Below are 17,340 nucleotides of genomic sequence, written 5' to 3'. Positions count from 1 at the left end.
CTTACCCTGCATCCCCAACCACTTGATTGGAAAAAGAAAAAAAAACCTTCCAAGTTTAATGATGCCCCCAGATCAATAGGATTCCTTAGCAACTAAATCACAGTCGCTCGCTAGTTTTTCTGTCACCAAGTCAGGGTTTTGCGAAAGCATTCAAGTCCTTTCTCGAACCTCCGTCACTCGGCAAATCCATAAGAATTCTCCAAACGATCATAAACTGTTAGAGAGTTCAGGTTATTGTATCATTACGAAAACATATTGATACACTATGGATGACAAGACATGGAGCTGCTGTTAGCTCAGTGCAATGATCGGAATGCTATCAGCCATATCAGACTACACTGGAAATCCCTCCTCCTACCCCCCAACTGGCAAATGTAATCTGGCTTTTTAAAAAGCTAGCTAACCCTGTGTAGGTATGCACCTGTTTATTGCTAAATTTCTAAGGACACGAAGGCGATTTCATGGTGGAAAGGACCTCAGCTTATAATGGATAATGGCTCACTCCTGCCTACCTTTAAAGTGAAATGTTTAAGTAGTTATTTTGAGATTTTACTAATAATACTATCAATAGCATATTTATATAGTGATTTAGGTGTACATAGTGCTTTTAAGACATTTCTTTATTTGAGCCTCACAACTCTTTGAGGTAGCGCATTTGACAGATGAGGAAACTGAGACTCAGAGAAGTGAAATGACTTGTCCACTCTACAAAGCTAGTATCAGGGATAGAATTTGAACCCAGACTTTCTGGCCTCCCAGTTCAACACTCTATCCAACTGGGTCATCTGCCTTCATCTGAGCCAACACACTGAAGACGTTTAAAGGCAGTCGTTTTAGATAATAATATGGTGCTTTAAGGTTTATGAACTGCTTTATACATCTCTCATTTGATCCTCACAACAACCCTGGGAGCTAGGTGCCGTTATTACTCCCATTTTACAGGTGAGGAAACTGAAGTAGACAGTGGTTAAGTGACTTGCCCAGGGCCACTTAGTGAGTAAGTTTCTGAAGCAGGATTTGAATTCCGGTCTTCCTCCTTCTAGACCTAGTACTCTCTCCATCCAGCTGTCCACAATGTTATATTTAGTCAGACTGTAAAGTGATACTTTTGCACACATTCAATCTCTGCTGCCCACTCTGTTGGGGAAGAGACCCCTGTCTAAAGAGTCTGGATGGGAATCCCTTTCCCCTCCAAAAAAAGTCTGTGGAAACTCTTCTAGAATAGCATTGGAGGCCTGCATGTCAATAAACACCTTTGTGTGTAGAGATGAAGGTGAAGAAGTTTCTCATAAAGGTGATGCCTGTGAATATCGCCAGCCCCAGCCTTCCTCCTTTTGGTGACTGGCATATTTCCTTCCATCCCTTTTCTATTGCTTGATACTCTGCCAAGTGAAGAACACAAGGCCAAGGTGACAGATGAAATAAAATTCCAAGCCCTGACCTGCTTCTCCAAATCTAGAGGAAAATTCTCTGTTTGATTGTGTGCCTTTTTATGTTGTGGGAAGGACTAAACTTCAGGGCAATTCTTCTCTCCGAGTTAGGAATGAATGAAATAGCTGGAGATTTCACATCAGAGACATCCCTTACTTCACTTCTGCTCCGACTAAGGTGCCCCCCAAAAGGAGGTTCTGAATTGAAAAAGAATGTCAGCTAATGCCAACTAACCAATTAACTTGGAAAAAAATTAGGCTTTTTTTACTCTGACATCTCAATATTGGTGACTTCCACTCTAGGGATACCCCTTTCCCCAATACAGGTGGCCATCTTAAGAAAACTCAGGAGAGTTTTGTGAGCTGCTATGGATGAAAATAATTTACTCCCCCCTGTCCCCCACACCATGGCCTTTTGGTGATGTGTCTCTCTGAACTAAGATTGGTCCCCCGGAAAGTGGCATACCTAGTCTAGTGCCAGGCCTGACTAAGGAGCTTTTCTAGATTGGCAGGGCCTCTAAGAACTTGCACACCATAGACTACTGGCACCCGGGGTCACTTCTAGCCCAAGGGGAATCATCAAAGGAGAGCTTCAGGGGAGGGATCTTTGCATAAATATGTAAGTACAAATCATCACATCTAGATCTCTAAAGAATAGAGCTTAATATAGGAGTGGAGATGTGTGCATGGATGTGTGAGGAGAGTATTCAGACCCATGATTTCATCAGTGGGGAAACTCCCAGTGTGGAAAATCCCTCCACTGGTGGAACAACTATTCTTTATAACCTGCGGTCTTTGAGAATTGCCTGAGGCTTTGAGAGACTGAGTGACTTGTTGAGAGATGTATAATCAGTGTGACTTAGAGGCAAGACTTGACTCTAACTTTATCCACTCCCACATGACCGCTTGGTTTAATGTTAAACCTTTTAAAGATGCTGCCCCTTCTAATGCTATCTAACCCCACCCTCATGGAGTGTATGGATACATACATAGCGCATGAATGATTAAATGAAATTTCTCTATGCTAAGAACTGAACAAATGGAATTTTTAACAGGACTTATAGATTGTATAATCGTACATTTGTAGGTAATGAAAACACCCCAGGCAAAGCCCTCCAGACTTTATATGCCTTCAAGAAACATTTCCAATGTGCCAACATGTTCTAGAGCTCCTGTATGTCTTTACTCAGTGTAACAGTGTCTCTGCAGAGGGTCCATGCTGTTTTCTTCACAGTATGGTAGAAGAGAGAGATGGAGACTTACTTTCCTTCTGCAGATGCTGAAAGTGAAGCTCTCATTACTCTCCAGCCCTTGGTCGGATATTAATTTAAATGAGCTTAACCAAAAGCCGTTTGATATCCAAGTAACTGAGAATTGCATTTAAATGAGATTGTAGGAATGGCACAAACTGGAAACAGCTTATAATTGTAAATTAGCCTTAATCAATTTTGTGTTGAACATACAGGGGAGATTCGCTGACTGTGCATGGTCGTCAGTATGACAGAAGCCAGAGTCACATACACTCTTGGTCCAATACACACATACATTTAAATGGATTCCTTAACTCATGTGCACTCCATACACGCTGGGCAGGGGGAAGAAAGAGAAGTAGAGTCAGTTGTTTCTAAGCTCTGAGTTTAAAACTTGACTAACTTGGTCTTTCCCAGCTTCCTGCAGCCCTCCACCACCACTGGGATCTTTCCTCCTTCGTTAGGCAGATGAAACTTAAGGGACCCCCCAAAGTTCAGGAGTGCAACAGTTTGCCAAACAGGATCAGTGTCAGAGAGGAAGATGAAACAGCTTAAACCAGAACAATCATACAGCCTGTCTCAAGGCAAACATCGAGCTGAATCGCTAAAGAACCCCTTTCATGTCTGCTCTTAGGAAGGACTACGGAAAGCAGTTTTAAGAAGCCTTCTAGTTCTCTCTCAGATGCTGTGGTTAATTGGCACATTCAACCTCATATCTGGAAAGAGGCACATTTTGCCAGAGCAAACTCAAGATGCATGTCCCTAACAGTGAGCTGAAGGATTCCGAAGGCTGCTATGCCCACAAAATTCACAGATACACCAATACTACTCAGTTTCTCAAAGTGCAAGCACTTGGATTTCTGTTCATATTTTTAAGGAGTGTTGCTGGTGATACAACCAAAGAGGTTGTTTATTAACACTTTCAGCAATCAGATCAGGCTCACGGGCCTTTAGACAAAAGGTCACATTTCTTGTCCCTTTTAAAGGCTTTAGAAAGACCATAAAGGTATTCTGAGATACACATTTACATTATTATGTTTATTCAAGTTCTTATGAATTTGGAAATAAAAATGTCATCTCTCTTGCTACATTTCTGAACAAAAGAGTCAGCCAGATTAAAAAAATAAAAGAAATATTGGGGTCTTTCTATCTTAAATAGGTGGGATTTTATTTCCTCCAAATACTTATAAAGCAAACTCAATTTCACTTTCTCTGAGGACAAGCTTCCTTGAGCCAGCCAAGCTCCAACACCATTCTTTTCTCCGTGACCTCTGCTTTCACACTAAAAGGGGCTTAGTCCTGTTTCTGATAGCAGCAAAACAGTATCACATCGAAGAGCAAGAGATGTCACCATACAAGTCTGCTCTGACTTCATACTGTTACGGGCTCTGACTTCTTTCCAGCGAGAGAAATTCCAGGAGGGAATTTACATTAAAAGAAAGAAACACAGTCCGATTCCTTTAAGGGCACGGGGAGGGGAGGGGAGACATAGGGGCATTGATGAAAGCCCAAAGGGATTCCTTCTAAAGGATCTGAATTTGAATGCTTCAGTAATGTGCTATGTTGAAATCAGACACACAAAAAGAGTAGTACCAGAAGCTGTAGAAATAAGCAAGCATTACCACATGCAATTGATATATACATATACATATATATATATACATATACATATATTATATATATTAGATGTTTAGTGATTACAATTCAAATTATAGATCTCTGTATTTACATACATATATACCTATACTCATGCACCTACCCACACACCAAAGAAATCATAGGGCCAATCCTCCTAAGAGTATATGTGTGTGTGTGTGTGTATACATATATATATATATACACACATATACATACATATATACATATATATGTATATATAGGTATATGTATATATTTAATGCATATGTGCATTCTATATGTATATGTTCGTTGCAAATTAGTTTTCTCTTTAGAAGGGAAAGTAGATCCTTGGAAGGAAATTTAAAAAAAAAACCCAAAGCATGAGCATAAAGATGAAAATATTTAAATGGCATCAATAAAAAAGAAATCAGAGCTGAGCATGCCAAGAGAGAGAAGACCCAGGTGGACGACCAAACAAGAAAAATCCAGAGCTCCATAGGATATTAAAGAGAAAACCAACCCACTGGAGAATGGCAACTGTTACTATGAGCTTCTCCAGCTACCTCTGCCTTTGGATATTTTTAAAAAATTTATTAACCTGACAGCAGGAAACTTTCTCCAGATTGCCCCCTGACAGGGTGCCAGCTTGGTATAAGCACTTTTCTATCTTTTTTCTTTAGCATAGGAAAATCAGGAGCCATGCTAAGTGGTGCCAGGTGCCCGTTTGGGCACCTAGGACTCCTGCTCTTACTCTGTCTGAGCCCAGATGCATTCCCATGGAGGGCCTGGGTAATCGGAAGCCAATAGAGAGAAAAATGCCACCGTAGGGCCTCTACTTCCCTATTCCCATCCACTTCCTTTTTAATGTGTGAATGTCTGATGTATTATTAATCACTAAACATAAACCAGCAAGATTCTCAATCAAAGAAAGCACCAGCTTTCTCCCAAATTGTCTGTTTGCTGTCAGTTAACAAGTAAATGCCCTTCGAAAACATTAGCCACTTATGTCTTTCTTTCTTGGTGGAGGGCAGGTAGAGAGAATTTGATTTGGTTAATTCCTGAGAAGAATAATATCCACCAGGTCACTGTTAAGCAATTAAATTTGTTTCAGGATTTAGACTCTTTTGAGCTGGAAATGTTGGTTAAAGCTCTTCCCCACCACACATGCACACGCATGCATGCACGCACGCAGGCACGCACTGCATTCTTTTGCTTACTATGAATTATTCTGTAGTTTGAATAGTAGGAAAGCTTCATATTAGCAAGCCAACTCTGAGGAAACAACATGAAAGGCTTTGCTCGACCAAAATGGGATCAGTTCTAGAAAGCGTTCAGGTGATGATCATCTTAGAATTATCCTAATGTGATCTGGGGCTGGGGCATTCAAAGCAAAATAGAAAAAATCATGACAGTGACAATACATCACAAGAAATAAAATGCAAGACCACTTCGTTAAGAATTTCACTCAGTGACTTATCAGGTTGTGCTTGGATATTAAGTATAGCCCCACTGCAAAACAAACGCATTCAAAGGCAAAGATATAGGCAGACAGACAGAGAGACATACAGGTAACCTTTGAACCTCTGACCTGAGGACATCAGGCCTCTCTGGAAGAAGGGGAAGAGAAAGGAGGCAGGGATAAATCCACTCTCTTATATCACATTCCGTGTGCTGTCCTCCATCCAAGTGCTGCTGGGAAATGGTGACGGCTCAGTGACAATACATGGCTCACAATTTGGACATTGCAGGGTTCTTACAAGATGCCTAAAAGAGTGAGGTCCTTTCCTCATGTGCAGCTAGGTATATTTTCATAAAGATATAAATATATGTAAATGACAACTAATATTGTCAAAATGCCTGCAGCATCTCCACTGGATAACAACCACTGTGTGTTAGATTAAAGAGCTCTAAGTAACACTCCTAAATGCACACGGTTTCCCTTGATCATCAAATATCAAAGCATACCCGAAGATACGATTCTGACACCATCACAATTAGTTCCTGACTTAATTGAGCAGAATGCTGGTTACTGCTAGTATTAAACTAACAAACTTAAAATGACTGCATCTTCACAGGAACAAATTCTCAAATTATACCATTGGTAATATTTGTTTTCCTCTGATAAGACAGAATTCCCATATTCTCCAATGAAACTTTTTTTCCTGTCAAGAGAAATGTGAATTTTTGCTCTGATAAAAATATGGCAACTCTTAATTTCCTGAAGCAAAATAAATGTTCCACTCTTGTGCATTTCTCTGTCAGATCTAAACACTTCCCACCACCACTAACAAATTCCTCCTGGGGTGAGGCCCTGTGTTTTAAGGTCTTGCCCTTAATACATTTTATGAGCAAATTATTAACAGCAAAGCACGAGGTCCCTGAAAGAGACCCTTAAATATAGTGATGAAATCAGTGATACTGTAACAGGGGCTACAATTTGTCTAAGCACAAACTTCCCCACAATTCCCCACCAGTGACCTCCACTCTGACCTGCAGAGACCACAGTCTCAAGGGGTGAAAGACAATTTATTCTTTCATCTTTTTGTAGCTGAAAACAACTATGCTAAAATAAATTCTTATCAAGCCAAACTGGATGGTAATTTTTTAAATTTTTAAATAAATTATTTAAATAAATAAATTTTTTTTTAAAAATCTTACAGTAAATATTTTCTGTATAACGTAGAACTACCCTCCCCAAGCCCCTTAGATAGATTTTCTAGCAAAGATTCCCCAACCTAACTTGTCACCCTTTTCGGAGAGTTCACAGACAAATGGCATTGGATCTCCACTCTTTCAAGCCTAGTTATATGCATGTGATTTCTTTACTCTGGAAAAAATACAGTATCATTAAGAACATAGGCATCAATTTTGCTTTCAAGTGTTCTATTTCTCTGTTATGTTTTGTTGAAGCCTCAGTCCAAGGCACTGCCCATTTCAAGTACAGTCCAGTGCTACTTGAAAGCAAAATCCAAGCTAAGAGAAACACGTCATCACTAGATGAAAAGCAATCATGAGACTGAACTTGAAACAAGTAAAATTTTCCCAGAAGCAGACATGCTAACAATTTATCCTTCAATGCTCAAATAGAAGAGAGGAAATATTTAAGGCATGTTTCCACGAGGCCTAACTTTTCAGGCTGAATAAAGCAAACTGGATTGGCAAAAACCTGACTACGCTTATTACTTTATCCAATCTCTATCTTCCATCCTTTTAAGGGCCATTCCTCTTATCAAGTAGTGGATGCAATTATTTTAAATTATGATTACCCCTTTTCAATGAATGTGAAGAAAGAAATGTTGAATGGACCCCAAAACTGCCGAGGAAAGAGTCAAGATTAATGTATGTGGTAAATGTCACTATAGAAACATGTTCAGCCTCTTCAGCCTAAAGGCCACTTGTGATCATGGTTCAGAGTGTGGACTTGTTAAGGAGATAGTAAACGGCTGCCCTATAGGAAATCCCTCATTTACTCCTCCATCTGAAGCACAAGGAGCCAGGATGACTCTGGGGCAGCCCTCCTCTGACATAGGAGCTGGGTTTTCACGTCCAGGGTGGGGCTTCCTGTCATGCCTTCAAGTCCACCCAAGAAGTGAGCTTTTTCTGGAGATTTACACGAATAAATAACACCCCACTTAATGATTTCTAGGCCCAGGCTCCTCCACACGAGGCAGATTTATCTCTCATAAGTGTGCTATCATGCTGACGGGTGTGCAAGTTAAGCAAAGCATTACCCCTGATATAATTACTTCAGCGAACACAGGGGCCCTCTTTGGAACTTCCTGCTCACTCTGGCATCTGGCTGCTCACTTCTTCTGCTCTTCTGAACTCTTCAAAGCATTGGCGATTGCTGCTCAGTATGTTTCCCCCTAGATGCTCTGAGTGTCAGGGTATAATTTAGGGAAAACCATAAAGGGGCCTGATTGTTCCTGGGATTTCCTTTGTTCATCCACAGAGGGCATTCGGAGGAGCCTGGGCCCACACTGAAGGTGGCAGAGGGCTAGGGCACCGGCACTAGCACTGGACCTCTTCGGTTGAGCCACCCAATAAAGCCCGGATGGGAGACCCCCCCCCCGCCCCGGAGCCAACTGATCAACACATGACAATGGCAAAGGCATGAAAAATGAGGCTCTTTGTTTGCCTTACTCTTGGTTCCTAATCTATTCTTGGGCTATTTGTAAATCTTGGCAAAAAAAAAAAGCTCCGCAGAAGCTTCCTTTCTACCTGCTTTGGTTTTAGTGTGAGTGGCTCTCCTTTCTGTGCCCATGGGATGCCTTTCTGTCCACTCCGGCCAGTTCTGTTTTCTGATTTTTTAAAATAGAAAAACAGAGTTTTGAGGAGAATGTTGCATGCTCTCAAGCATCCCCCCAAATGTAAATCTCCCTGGGAAAAGGCACAATAAAAGAATGGACCCTAATGAAAAATGTTTAGAAAAATAATCTTTTTTGTTTCAGTTCAGGGAAGCTGTTTTGTAAGGGTCTGGACAGCTCAAGTCAAGAGAGGCAGACTTTGCCTAGTGGAGTTCATTCTTCAAGTCAAGGCTAAGTTCTTAGCCCAGGCAGCACCTAGGCTTATATTAAGACAGCTCCTGTATGAGTGGGATCCTCTCAATATTTTTCAACAATGTCTTCAGGAAATTGAAGGACAAAGGTCTAGCCTGCATTTGGAAATCTATAACTCCCTTCTCCCAGTCTCCTTTTGCTCATGTTTCCAGAAATGGTCCTTATTTTCTCATTCTGTATCCCACATAACTAAAAGCTGGCACCCATTGACAATAAGTCTGAAATGCCACATAGACACTGAGACAGATAAAAGTCCTTTCCTAGGCTTAGAGAATACAATTTAGAGGCTCCCCAGTCTATCCTCACAGGATGTAAAATGAAGGAATTCATAAAATAAGGGCCCAAAGGATGAATCATATAAGTAAGTCAGAGGATTTGAGAAAAAAATGGTCTAACAGCCAATGTGTCATTCCCAAATCACAAGTTTCCTACACCTATTTTCCTGGTCTAGCAAAAGAATATGCCTCTCATTATTAATTATTATTATTACTGATAATTTGATTCATTTTTTCTTTTGGCTTGTCCTCCACAAAAAAAGTTACTAGCAATTATCCCTGTTTGAGAACTTACAGAAATGTAGAGGAGCTCTGCCCTCTCTTAACAAGATAAGCTACTCCTTCGTTTGTGGGTTTACTTGAGAGAAAACTAGTCAGTCAGAAGCACAGGAGGAACTGTGTCAAAGGCAGCCACTGACAAGGATTCATGCTCACTTTCGGCACTGACTGTTTTCAGCTCAGTAATACATCATCTATAGTTAATGTGGAATTCACTGCATGAGGGTCAAAAAACTATTCAATATTGATCACTTCAGGCAGATTAAAACTACATAAGCTCTTAAAATATATTTTATAAGCACATCGCTTGACCCATTTCTCCTTAACCTCCCCCATTCCCTAGCAAAATAAGGCAATGGTAAGTTCAGGAAATTCAGGCGCTTATTACTAATAATGCTTCCCATGAATTTTAGAATCCAACCCACATCACAATATCATGTTGGAACAAAACTGACTAAAATGAGAATGTTGGGTTTGGTCCATATATCTTGAAGCTACAACAGCTGATTTCCACATGAGAAAGGTGACCATCAACATCCTAAAACTGGATTCTAGCCTATTGTCAAGTAAGTACAATATCTGCTTTTGTGTTATGTTTTAGCATCCTATCCTATCTTTCAAATAAAGTTTCTCCATAAAATGCTCAGCATGATAACCTAGGTGCCCCAAATGATGAAAAAAAGATCCATTTTAAAAACACCCTAGAAATGCTAACGACTGCCCAGTCTATTGTGGTATGTTCTGCCCCAGGGGTAAAAATCACCCGCTTAGATATTTACCACAGTGTTAAGACTTTTTAAAGGCTGTACTCCAGGCAACAGGAAGGCTTTCTGAAATCCCAGCCAGGAGATTCTCCTTACATGAAGGCAGGCTGACTTTGCTGGGCATTATCTTTTTCTTTTCAGAAAGTCATGTCTGAAAATAATTAAAAGAAAGTCTTTGAGGAGTAATTGTTCTGAAAACAAAATGCCATGTCTGTGCCATGAAATGCTGCTCAGGCAGACATCCATCAACATCCATCAGTCTTGGCCCCTCGCCTCCACAACTCTGCTCCCCTTTCTGATTAGAGATCACTGTTGCCTGGGCTGCCTTACAGGGTGTCATCTGTTTGAATGACAGATGTCTAGGCCGGCCAGACCAGCCGCACTCTTCTTCCTGCTCTGTTTTGGTTCCTGAGATAGGGAAGTTCATGGGTTCCTTAGGCCACTGAGATCAAAACTGTGGCTACCACGGAAACTGTCTCAGATGGAAACTATGTATCAGATTGAAACCAGGTATCAATATGTAACAAGGAAAAGGGGCCACGGGGGATGTTGAAATCGACAACAGTCTAACCCCTTAGACAAAACAAAATCCTTCCGGTTGAAATTGACAAAACAATCAGCCTTTCCCCGGACCCCCTGTGGTATGGCCTTTGTTGATCTGGGCAGAGTGGTCTCTATGGGTATTTTTCTCCTTTTCTCTCCTCTTTAGACTACTGAGGAGAACCACTTCCCCTTCCTCAAAGCTGCCACACAGCCCACCAGGGAGTGGATATGTTTATTCAATCAATGCCAGATGCCTTTCGCCCCGAGCACTGAGGAGACCCGGATCCTAAGCGTTGCCACCTTCCCTTTTCCATAATCATCCAGACCCTACTCCGGAACCCGGGACAGTCAGGTGGCGGGCAGCTTAGATACCCGCATGCCTTAACTTGCTGGTGGCCTCAAAGTTTGGAGGGCAGTCCAGGAGGCATCTGGGAGCCGCCTGGGGCTTGAGCCCCTGCAGCCCCGAAGTCCTCTTTTTGCACTCCGGGGAAAAGGGGACAAATACCTCGACTGGGGGGAGGGGGAGGGATAGGGGAACGCAACTGCTCTTCCGGACAACACGGTCGGGCTGAAATGAAATACGTCGCCACACTTACCGAAGAGCTTGCTGGGAGCGTTCTGGCTGTCATTGGATTCCCCGGGCGCAAGCAGGGGCTCATTGAGCTCGCTGTCTGGAGTCGCTGCCTGGTCCTCACCTCTCAACTCTGCATTCATTTCACTCCGCACTGACAGCAGCAGCGAAGGCTTACTGACTTGTCCAGCTATCATTGGATCCTAGGACGGGGAACAGGAGTGAGGGGGGAAGAAAGTGGCAGCTTTAGCTGGCTGGCTGGCGTGCTCTCTCTCTCTCTCTCTCTCTCTCTCTCTCTCTCTCTCTCTCTCTCTCTCTCTCTCTCTCTCTCTCTCTTATCTCGGGCTGCCGCCGTTATTGCTGGCTGCAGTCAAGTGAAGAGCTATTACGGATCCAATGAGTTTTCCATTACTCCCCCCCCCCCCCATTAAAGTGCAGCCAGCATGGGAGAGATGCAGGATGCTTGGAAGGAAAAACTTCTTTGAAAGCCACATGAGCAACACTGCTTTAATTGTGGGATGGGCTTGGCTAGGGATGTTTTTACACCTTGTTCTGGCTTTAATAAGGAATGGGGAAAATAGAGGGGGGAAAAGAGCTGGGCTTGGAATGCAGAAACCCCCTCCAAAGGGAGAGTGCCTCCCAGGCAAGACCCAGAAGCTTTTTAAAGGATCACTCCCTATGGGGTAGAAGGAAAGAAACCCTATTAGAAGAGCAAAGAAGAGGGGAGAAAAGGAAAGTGGAGGGGGGCAAGGATGTAGTGTGGTGATAAAATAAAAGGTATTTCTCATGTAAAACCAATATAGAAATAAGCTAATTCCACTTACAAATTTGGACAGAAACTCCTTCCCCACCGCACCCCCAGTTCTCATGTATATAGTTTGGATGTAAATACAGAAGTAGGCTGGATACGGATATAGACGCAGGTATAGGTGATATGCAGGTATCGACTACAATTATTTAAAAGAATGGTGAAGATACTTAGAAAATGTTTTCAGTTGGTCTTGTATGAAAGGCATGGCACTCATACCACATTACAAAGAGAAAACAGCAACAACCCCCAACAATCCACCGCCTCCCCCACCCCCCGCCAGTAAACTTTTTCCCTACTGATTTGGATCTGTGTTCTCTCCAGCTCAGTCAGAGGGCATTTGGGGGTTAGTATGATTCCCAAGCACACTCTATTAGCCAGTTGGCAAACTAAGATGTATCGTACTGTTGGAGCAGAAAGACCAGTAGTAGAAGGGAGAGGAAAGACCTCAGTGACCTCCTTGGGCTCCCACGGCAGCTATTTATAGCCAAGTTCATGCCTAAGTGGCTTCCAAGCAGGGGACAGGTGACCAGCTTGGAAGAGCCTGGTCAGCCTGCACCCGACGTCCCATCTTTACATTGGCCTAGGGTCGCCTGAGGGTTTTTTAATGTAGTCATGTCTGGAAAGTGGATTTGATATGACACATGATAATCTATGAAAATGTTAATCAATATCGATAGTTTAAGCTGTCATGAAATGCACTTCTCTGGTCAATACTCATCTCCCTGAAAACAATGTCACTGTCACCAGGGCTTAATTTGTCCAGCACTTAAATATCGGACTCTGTGCATCAATGCACTCTTCTCCCTTCAAATACTGTAGGTAAACACATTTTCTCCCTATTTAAGGCTGGAGCACTCAGTCCGCATTTAGCTGAGCCGAATCCTCCCTTTTGAATACCTTGATAGGTCCACTGGAGGGCAAAATTAATACTTAATTGAATCTCACAGTCATCAAAATAATCAATACTTTTTTATTATTTATTCTTTACAGTCTGTTGACTGTTTCAAATCTCTGAGGGAATGGGGGAAAGGATTCATGGCTCTGAAACACTGTCATTTAACAAGGTAATTTTCAGTGGGGCATTAGAGGTTGTGAAACATATAATAAAACAAAAATGGTGGCTTATAATAGGAAGAAAGAAAAGAATTATATTTCTGCCATCTAACAAAACAGGATAAATAAAAAAGCAAGTGGGGGTGAGAGAGAGAGAGAGAGAGAGAAAGAGAGAGAGAGAGAGAGAGAGAGAGAGAGAGAGAGAGAGAGATTGGAAGGGGGAAGGGGGAGAGGAAGAGGGGAGAGGGAGAGAGAAAGACTGGCTTTTGAAGGGTTTTATCATATCAAGAGCAGAGCTGAGCTTTCATAATGCTGACATTTCTCATCCTGACAATTCTAAACAAGTGGAAAGGATGAGATCGCAGATATCATCTTTCATCACATTCCCCAGCTTAAGAACCAACATGACAGCTTCTCTCCCCTTTACACTGTTAATTACTAAATAAAATACTGCTCTCTGTCAGCATTAGATTATTGCAGATAGCACCCCAAACATTACTCCATTGTTGTATGTGTGTGTGTGAGTGTGTGAGTGTGTGTGTGTGTGTGTGTGTGTGTGTTTTTAGCCAATGATACCTGCCTTGAACTCTTCAGGAAATAAATTAGGCTTGTGTCTCTGTATTGTAAATATCTGAAATAAAATCAATGGAATCGAAGTGGCTGATCCATAGTATTGGCAAACTAAATTGCTCGTGATATATTTGCATTTTATTTACTGTGTTCATTAGCTGGCAAGAATCTGGATCTCCTAATGTTATTTTGTGGAGAGAGTAGGGAGAAGGTACTCAAAGTTCATGGAATTTACCTGATCTTCATAATTACCTTATTGCATCATAAGCCACAGCCTTTGAACAGTCTTTAATTTGGGGGCTATTGGTTTTATTCAATATCTTTAAGGAAGGATTGATAAATCAATTAATTAGATGAGTCACTTCATTGGGAGCAAAAAGGCCCATTGGGTATTCTGTGACAATACTTGGAAATCAGACCTTGTGTCCGGAAGTGCAACTAGAGTGGAGTGACTACACTTTGCCCAAGGGGATCAAAATTTACAGGGTGATGTCAGCATTTGCAGACCTTCTGAAAGGTAAAAATAACTGTGTTGCACATGTGGTTAACAAGTGCGATTCATTAAAATAGGAAGTTACTAAGATACAAATTCCTCTCTTGCTTGGCTGCCTGTGGAAGAGCTCTTCTGTGGCCCATCTCAGGTACCCTTCCTTCCCCTACACAGTAAAAGTCTTTCCGCCTTGCAGTGTCCCAAGGTCTCTGTGTCTTTCCCAACGCTCTATGGAGTCCTGGGGACTAAAGTGAATTGTCCCTGGCACCACAATCGCTAATTTCTGATTGTGGCCTGAAGTGGTGGTCCGCATGCCTAACTTCTGCAGCCTCCAAAACAGATCTGGATCCTGGCCTCTGCTGGCCTTAGAGAGCTCTATTGGGCATTTGTAGCACCTTCAGAGAAGGCTAACACGTGATGCTACTCTTTGAGAAAGTCTTCTGTTTTCCTTATGAGAAGCCAAATGTAACCAGGAATGCCTAACAATGGTGGGGGTGGGAGTGGGGGGGAAACCTCCTGCAAAGGAATCATAAACTCTAGGCTGTCTTCCACATGCCTGCTGAATAAGCCTGAAGCCTAAATTCTTACAGGAGGCCAAAAGTGGAGCAACTAAATTCTGATGGACTTTATAGCCACACCTCTAGCATTTATTCATATGGTAAAAAAAAGCTAACACATATCTCCTTCTAACACCTTACAGATATTATCTCCCTTGACTTTCACAACGGCCCTGTGAGGTAGGTACTACTGGCAATATTATACCCATTTCACAGAGAAGCATAGTAAAGCTCCAAGAAGTTTAAGCAATTACTTCACAAACCAGAGGGGAGTTGGGTGCCCTTTCTTATAGCCCTAGTTCCATCACCCTTTCCACTGGGCCACACTGCTTCTTTGTCATTGTACATGGCATGGACTCACCCACCTTCATGCCAATGATATTTTCTGCTTTGCTTTGCTTTGTTTTCTGTGCCCAGAGGCCAGCTTTCAAATAGGCAAACGAGAAGTGATACAATCCTAAGGAATCTGTGGACTAAGAGAAGTAAGCATGCAGCTTCTAAGAAGGTGAATATATCCAGTGGGTAAACAGCACAGTCATAACCATTGTTTAGCTATGTCTAGTAACCCAATAGCCAAATGCCATACATTACAACCAGAGGGATTTAAGTAGGATGTTGTGCCTATGTCATGCAAAGATTTAATTTTTAAACAATTGTCGTCATCTATGTTGATTTGAGGAGCTATCGAATGAATTACTGAATTTTGTCAGTTAATTTACTCCAAGAAAATGAAGCCAGTAGTCCTCAAATCCAAAACGTCGGGACAGGGGGGAAGGGCAGAGACTGGAGTTTGTTGAGTGAGAATAAAAGATCATCTCAACTGTGGAAAATGGACAAGAGGACGAGCCATCGGTGGTTTTCCCTTAACAAAATATCAAATGTTTTATCACTGCTTAGTAAATAAGGTGAAATATAACTAGAAGAAGATTTTCTTAATATCTTTTTTAACAAGATGAAATTGAATTGGAGGTAGTAAGGTAGTACAGTGGGTAGAACACTGGTCCTGGAGTCAGAAGACTTAAGTTCAAATGTGGCCTTATATACGGTTTAGCTGTGTGACCCTGGACAAGTCACTTAACTTATTTCTGCCTCAATTGCTTTATCTGTAAAATGAGGATAATAATAGAATCTACTTCACAGGGTTAAAATCAAATGTGAGGGTCAAGGTAGCTGACATATGTAAAGCCATCCCAAAATTTAAAAAATATATATTTTTAGCAAAGGTCTATAAAATATTGTTGGAGAAAATAATCAGTTATATTCCTCTATAAAAGGAAGGGGTTTACATGCTATAAAATGTGAACGAAGGGATATGGATTCAAATACCATAGCTGCTACTTCCTACCTCTGTGACTTTGGGCATGTCTCAGCCTCCTTGGATCTCAGTTTCCCTATCTGTAAAGTGAGAGGGCTGGAGTAGTTGATCTTGAAGGTTATTGCCAGCACTAAATCCTAAGATCTCTATAAGGGGGTGAGTTAATAACTAAAATGCTGATTCTCTGATTATCTCCTCCTCTTCCACTAATAATTCTAAAAAAAGCTGTTCCATTTGACCTGTAGAAAAGAAACCAGACTTCACTCTATCATTTCTTATCAGAAAAATCACAGCCACCCGAGAAGAGAAGCTTCTGAGTTTTCATCAAAACCCTAAAATTGCGTTAAAATGAGCTCAAATCACAGACAGTTTTAAAAAATCAACTTTTGATTATCTCCATGCAGATTGTTGAAGGTAAAACGTTCATTCCAGGTTAATATCAGGCTAATAAAACCAGCTATTATTCACTGGCTCCACTCTTTCCCATTCTTTGCCCCCTAATTCCTACAAAATGAATACAGAACATAAGGGAAATGGCATCAGCGACCACTCTCCGCCCTCCCCCGACTACTGCGGCCACCATCAGCACTGCCCCACTGCCACCACCATGCTGCTGCCTCTGTTACCATTATCATGGTTTGCAAATCTCTTCTCATCCAATCCCTTATTTCAGCCCCACAATGATTTATGCGTTAAGTACTAGTATGATACAATGAAAAGAATATTGTTTCTAGAGTCAGATAACCTGGGTTCAGATCTTACTTCTGATGCTTACTACTTAGGTGACCTTGGGCAAATCACTTCCTTGCCATCACTTTCCTCAAAGGAGGCTGTTTAGGATCAAAACAGCCAATGATAACTCAACCATGAAACTCCATATCACATGGTTAAACCCCAAACTAACTTACGGAACCATAGAATTTAAGTCAGAAGGGGCTTGAGTGGTCACCTAGCCTAATGAAAGCAGTCCTCACTATCACATACCCACCTAAGTGGTCTTTGGGCTCTCCAAGGAGGGAGAAGCCACCACTTTCTCCAGGCAGCAGTCCATTCCACTTTCATATGGACAGCTCTAATTTTCCCCCATGACATCCAAGCTTGAATTGCCTCTTTGCATCTGTTACCCATTATTCTTGTTGTGCCCTGGTCTCAGACAGACTAATTGAATCCCTCTTTTGAATGACAATCTTTCGTGTACTTGAAGACAGTTATCATGTCACCTTGAGCCTAAACTTCTCTAGGCTACACATTAC

At 41.8% G+C, this 17,340-nt stretch overlaps 1 protein-coding gene across 2 annotated transcripts in view; it reads right to left on the bottom strand.

Moving 5' to 3' along the window:
• The window catches only part of POU6F2 (POU class 6 homeobox 2), a 507,199-nt gene that overhangs the window by 390,317 nt on the left and 99,542 nt on the right, over nucleotides 1–17,340 (bottom strand). For both annotated transcript variants that reach the window (XM_036739293.1, XM_036739294.1), the window contains exon 2: nucleotides 11,317–11,494. In XM_036739293.1, coding sequence (XP_036595188.1) covers nucleotides 11,317–11,494 — 178 coding nt within the window. The remainder of the gene's footprint in view (nucleotides 1–11,316; nucleotides 11,495–17,340) is intronic.

Source organism: Trichosurus vulpecula, chromosome 9 (genome assembly GCF_011100635.1).
Source record: "Trichosurus vulpecula isolate mTriVul1 chromosome 9, mTriVul1.pri, whole genome shotgun sequence".
NCBI classification, from domain to species: domain Eukaryota; kingdom Metazoa; phylum Chordata; class Mammalia; order Diprotodontia; family Phalangeridae; genus Trichosurus; species Trichosurus vulpecula.
Note: the sequence above shows the minus strand (reverse complement) of the source record. Positions and strands in the feature narration are given on the sequence as shown.